Source organism: Sorex araneus, chromosome 6, assembly GCF_027595985.1.
Source record: "Sorex araneus isolate mSorAra2 chromosome 6, mSorAra2.pri, whole genome shotgun sequence".
NCBI classification, from domain to species: domain Eukaryota; kingdom Metazoa; phylum Chordata; class Mammalia; order Eulipotyphla; family Soricidae; genus Sorex; species Sorex araneus.
The window spans coordinates 153069191-153075489 of NC_073307.1; the positions used below are offsets into that span (position 1 = coordinate 153069191).

Sequence of the window (6299 nt, forward strand, 5' to 3'; positions counted from 1 at the left end):
TCTCAAAATAATTACAAATAGTCCATCTATCTTCTTGCACCTGCTAGGCTTTCATACCACTCAGGGAAAATTAAGAAATTGCTTTAGATCTCCACAGAGGGAGTCTCAGAGGGTGAACAGAATCCATAAATTGCTCCTGCTGAGCTGAGGGCTGAAGTACATGGGGGAACCAAGACAGAAATTTCAATTCAGGTAAACAGAATCTCTCTTCAGTGCTGTGTTACCAACATATTCGAATAGCTTGGGTGACATTTGCAAAGTAACTCTTTTATTCTATGGCAAATCTTGGTCTTCCTCTAGGATTTCTGTCCCACTTTTGTGTACATTCCGCTAATGAGCAGAATAGAACTGCCCTCTTACTCCAGAATTACTTTTCAAATGTTTTCTTAAATGCAAAAAAAAAATCTTTGAAATGCCTAAACCGTTTACTTTTATACTTTTACTTGCTAACCGTATATATAAATAAATATGTATGTGTATATATATAGATATATGATGTGCCATAATATTTGTATCATGCATACATAGATATTTAAAGAGAAATAGAGGCTAGGGGACAAAGAGAGAGAAAAGAAGGTGAGACGCTTGCCTTGCAGGTGACCTAGCTGAGTTAGATTTCAGCATGCATATAATCCTCTGAGCACTAGTAGGGGTGATCCAAACTTAGAAGGCATATAAAACCCTAAGCACATCCAGGTGGCCAAATAAAATAGGGGTCAATACATTAAATAAAACAAAGGAAGCAGGACTGAAAAAATATCTATGATATAACTAAGGTGAAGTTATTCATTTTTCCTGATAATGTCCACCTAAAGCTTTAGTGTCCAGAAAATACACTATGTATTCACTATTGGCTTCTAAAGATTACACAGCATAAATTTTAGATTCCATTTATAATTTTTTGATATCTTGATTTGCTCAAAGGTAATTTCCTTTATATTCTGAGATAGGAAAATAAAATTTTGGAGTCTGGGAGATTTTAAAGACCCAGTTTTGTGAAAGAATAAACTCTATAGCATGTTAAAGTTTTAGTGAAATTTATCACAAAGCACACATAAATTTCTAAGGTAGAGGTTTAAAACTAATTTGCCAACTTTCACTCCGCTTTTTTTTTTTTTTGGCTTTTTGGGTCTCACCTGGGGATGCTCAGGGGTTACTCCTGGTTTTGTACTAATAAACGACTTGTGGCGGTGCTGAGAGGACCCTATGTGATACCAATGATCAAACTCAGGTTGGCTGTGTGCAAGGAAAATGCCTCCTTCACTGTGCTATCACTCTGGCCCCAACTTCCCCCTTTTCAAAAAAAAATTGTCTAGCAGCTCACCTGGGAATCTATGTTCTTTAAGTTAAAAAAAAAAATAGAGCTCCTTCATCCCACTTTCACCGGAGTTACTACTCCATCATCCCAAGACTGATCCTTCCAAAGCCCCAGCACACTCAATGAGTGATATCATTCATTTAGGGCACATTTTCTTAGAGTATCACTGTATCTCTGTCATCCTGTAGTTCATCAATTTACTCGAGCAGGCACCAGTAATGTCCCCATTCATCCCAGCCCTGAGATTTTAGTAACCTCTCCTTATTTGTCTTTCCCAATGATTGGTGGCACTATCAGGATCAGGGGAATGAGATCTGTTACTGTACCTGGTTTTGGCATATCAAAAACGCCACAAGGAGCTTGCCAGGCTCAGCAGTGTGGGTGGGATACTCTCATTAGCTTGTCAGGCTCTAAGAGAGGCACATCATAAAACGTCATAAGACATTCCCTACTCCCTACTTCCTTCTCATCCTAGAGAATAGCTTTAAAAACTATAGTCTGATAAGCAGTTCAGATGCAAATTATTAAAAGCAGTTTGATGTTTTTTATAGTCTGAAGTTTTTGATAAAAACTCCTTTACCTTCTTAAGTTCTATAAAATCAACATTTAACATTATTTTTTATCTTTGATTGTTTATCACAGCAGTTTAAGATCTATGTTTCTACTTATTTAAGTCATGTGATTTAAAATAACTTTGATAAAAATAGGTCAATATTTCTAAGATAAGCTAGAGGATATTTTCTAAGAATTTTGCAGCATATAAATTATATATATTTTAAAGTATCATTTCATTTGCATATATATCCTAGACCACACATTCACAGTGAAAGCCTGCCATTTTCCATGTACTCAAATTTAGTCTATTTTTTAGTTTATATACATGTATGTACGTATATATTTTAAACTATACAAGGCCCATATTTTAAAAAATTAAAACATATTTTAAACCTCTAATCTTAGTAGCAATTCTCTAACTCAATCTATTCTGTTTTGTTTTTAATTGTTGTCTTCTATGGATTATTCATATAAATTCCTGTTATATTTGTAGATGCCCGCTTTAAATGTGATATTATAATGTATATTTGTATATATTTTAACATGTTAAAAATATCTTCGTATATATCAGTTAGAGAAAAAACAAACTCAAGAGAAAAAACATACTTTAATTATCCTGTAAAGGAAATACATACAAAATACTTTACATGAAATATAAGTTAAACTATCTTAAGGAGAATACACGTAAGAATCAGATCAGTGCCCAAATAATCATTGAATCCTTCAAAAAAAACCGCAAACGTATTTTTGTTTCCAACTTGCCTATATCTCTGAACAAATACAGGTTTGTTTGCATATATTATGCATATAAATTATGCATGTTCTTTTTATGGGAGGTGCATGCGTTAGAGAGTTAGAATTACAAATTATTAAATTTAAATTCGTTTTAAAATCTTTTATAAATGAATATCATATTTTTGTAGATAAAATTTCTTAACTATTGCTGGTGATGTGTCTCTTCAGAATATGTGCATTTATGACTTCAATGGACAAACACAATCTCACAGAGCTGAAGGAATTCATCCTCCTGGGAATCACAGACCGCCCAGAGCTGCAGGCTCCCCTATTTGTCCTCTTCCTCGTCATCTACTTGATCTCACTGGTGGGCAACCTGGGCATGGTCATCCTCACCAAGGTGGACCCCAGGCTGCAGACACCCATGTACTTCTTTCTCAGACACCTGGCGCTCACGGATCTTGGCTACTCCACCGCGGTGGGACCCAAAATGTTGGTAAATTTCCTTGTAGATAAAAATTCAATTTCATATAATTTATGTGCTACACAGTTGACATTCTTTGACATGTTTATTATTAGTGAACTTTTCATCCTAGCAGCAATGTCCTATGACCGCTATGTGGCCATCTGCAAACCTCTGCTCTACACAGTCATCATGTCCCAAAGGCTGTGTCTGGTGCTGGTGGCAATCCCCTATCTCTACAGCACCTGTGTTTCTCTTCTGGTCACTATAAAAATCTTCAATTCCTCCTTCTGTGGCTATAACGTTGTCAGTCATTTCTACTGTGACTGTCTCCCCTTGTTATCTTTGCTCTGCTCAAATGCTTATGAAATACAGCTGATTGCTATATTTTTATCTGCCTTTGATTTGATTTTTACTCTTCTAGTGCTTGTCTTATCTTATCTGCTCATCCTCATTGCCATCCTCAGGATGAAGTCAGCTGAGGGGAGACGCAAAGCTTTTTCCACCTGTGGATCCCACCTGACAGTGGTCACTGTATTCTATGGGACTTTGATATTTATGTATGTGAAACCCAAGTCCAGCCACTCCTTTGACACTGATAAAATGGCCTCTATATTTTACACCCTCATTATCCCCATGTTGAATCCCTTGATCTATAGCTTGAGGAACAAGGATGTAAAATGTGCACTGCAAAAGATGTGGACAAAGCTATGCAGTATCTTTTCTTAAATTCAATGTCCAGTGAGTTTCCATAAATTTGGTGAAGGATTGTAAAAAGTTTTGCATGCCTTTTGAGGGAGAAACAAAAATAATAAAAAATTATTATCTATTTAGAAATTTCTTTAATTGTTTTATTCACATCCTAGTGCTATGAATGTATTAATCATCAGAGTAGAATTAAATTCTTAAGATTTAAGTACATTTTATAGTATAGTAGAACGGATTAGGATACTGTTAACCACAAAAGCAAGCAATGGAATGGGTTTGCCACATAAAGGAGGTGAAGAACAACATACATAGGAGTCAAAATTACCAGAAGTGTCAAACTTTAGAATTAAGTAAATGTGACTTTATGTGTGTCTGTGTTTGGTTAATTAGTCATATGTTATTTCTGTTTTGAGTTTCAAACATCTCCATGGGGTTTATTGAGATAAAAATTGATTGTGATATCCTGAAGGTTATTGAGTTGCAGTAAACCACCATGAAATTTTCTCAAATTTGCCCAAGTTTCAAGATATGAAGATTTACTCTTTCTTACCAGTGTCATTGATTTAATATATGGTCCCTCAGGAGTTTGTTTATTCAGCACTTCAATAACCTAGAAGATAAGCCTAACATACTTTTTGTCTATTTGTCTATTTGTCTTTAAGAGAGAAACATAAATTTATAGATGTATTTACTGTAACAATCAAGTTTTCAGTTTTAAAATATTTCTCATCCCGATTGTGATTTTTCAATTCTTGATTTTTATCTAAAGTGATGTCAACTTTTTTTACTTAAAAAGAAGACTTGTGGGAATAGAGTGTAGCATAGCAGGTAGGGTGTTTGCCTTGCACGTGTCTGACCTAGGTTCGATTCTCAGCATCCCTTATGAGCATCGCCAGTAGTAATCCCTGAGTGCAGAGTCAGGAAGCCAGGAGTAACCCCTGCGCATCTCTGGGTGTGACCCAAAAAGCAAAAAAAAAAGTACTTGTTTAAAATAATCAGATTATTTTATGTAACTACATTAATTTTGGTTCTGTACATAGTTCTGCTCAGTGTCCTATCTCTTCATGTTGATTTCTCTACTCAAAAGTAACACTTGGTTGCATTTATTGCTTGGCAACATTGTTTTGATCATTTCTGTTAAGAATTTTAGAACTGCTTTCAAGATTTTTTCTATGCTAACCTCTATTGGCAGACATATATAAGCGAATCAATAGGCATAAATACGTACTGAATATAATATTATTAAAAATTTCCTCCTAATCCTATCTACATTATTTCATACCTTTCCATATATTTTTAGCATTCATGGGATTATATGTAAATCATACAGGAAATGTCCATTTTTCTTGTCAACAACCAAGAATAATGTTTCTATATAGGCAATCAAATTGATTAAACATTCATTGGTATAAAAATCATCTGCATGATTCAAGCTAAAGATAAATATCACAAAATATTTATGAAGATTATAATTAAATGATGAAAAACAACATAATTAACTTTGAGCATTATATATATAGAGAGAGAGCTGCTTCTGTTTACTAGCAACTATGTGTTGGGTATTTAGTAAAGTAATAATATTAGCTATTGTGGCAATTTCTATCATTAAAATATATAAATATCTACTATTTTTGGAGGTTTACTCCAGACATTTTCAAGGTAAATTATAATGAATGAAATAAAATTTATAATACTCTAACATAAGGATTTTAAAAGTCAACTGGATACAAACGAATATTTCACACATTTAATGTGTTTAGTTTGATTTTTGAAAGTTTATTAATGAAAAAGTAAAATTAAGCTGTACAATTTTAATTGAATATTTTCATTTTTAAGATTAGTTTCTGTTGAACATAAATATAAGGTATCACACTCAAAGATACATATAAGGTATCATACTTCTCAAAATTTTCCATCATATAGCACTCTAGCACTGTTTTCCCGTCCCATTGTTCATCGATTTGCTCAAGTGGGCACCAGTAATGTCTCCATTGTGAGACTTGCTGTTACTGTTTTTGGCATATCGAATATCCCAGTGGGAGTTTGCCAGGTTATGCCATGTTATAGAAACTTTAAATATATACTGTCACATTAATTAGATGTTCATAGGGTATTTCGATTATAAGTAAAATTTGCCTTCAATAAATTAACCTTTAGAATTTATACATATTATAATCAATTATTAAAACATGTATATTCAAATTTATACAAATTACTATCAATTATGAAAATATTTACAATCATATCAATTATTATCTGAAAAATGTGTTGTAGGTCAGTATGGACGGGAAAGTAAAAGATTCAAGAAATGTACTAAAATCAGAAACTATAACTAATGTCTAAGAGAGAAAACTCAGAAATAACATTCATATTTCAAAAGAAATAATGCAAAGTATTCCTCAAATTTCTTTAAGAAATATCTTATTTGATATTAAAAATATAAAACACAAGTCTTCAAAAAAAGTAAGAACCATCTAGAACAAGGTAGAAGCATCTTTGATAAAAATATTATAAAAATGT

General features: G+C 33.2%; 1 protein-coding gene across 1 annotated transcript; it reads left to right on the plus strand.

Moving 5' to 3' along the window:
• The first annotated feature begins 2849 nt into the window (after positions 1-2849).
• Positions 2850-3800, plus strand: LOC129405730 (olfactory receptor 8K3-like). Its single transcript, XM_055142927.1, has one exon. It carries the CDS (start codon positions 2850-2852, stop codon positions 3798-3800), a length of 951 nt encoding a protein of 316 aa, XP_054998902.1.
• The last annotated feature ends 2499 nt before the right edge of the window (positions 3801-6299 follow it).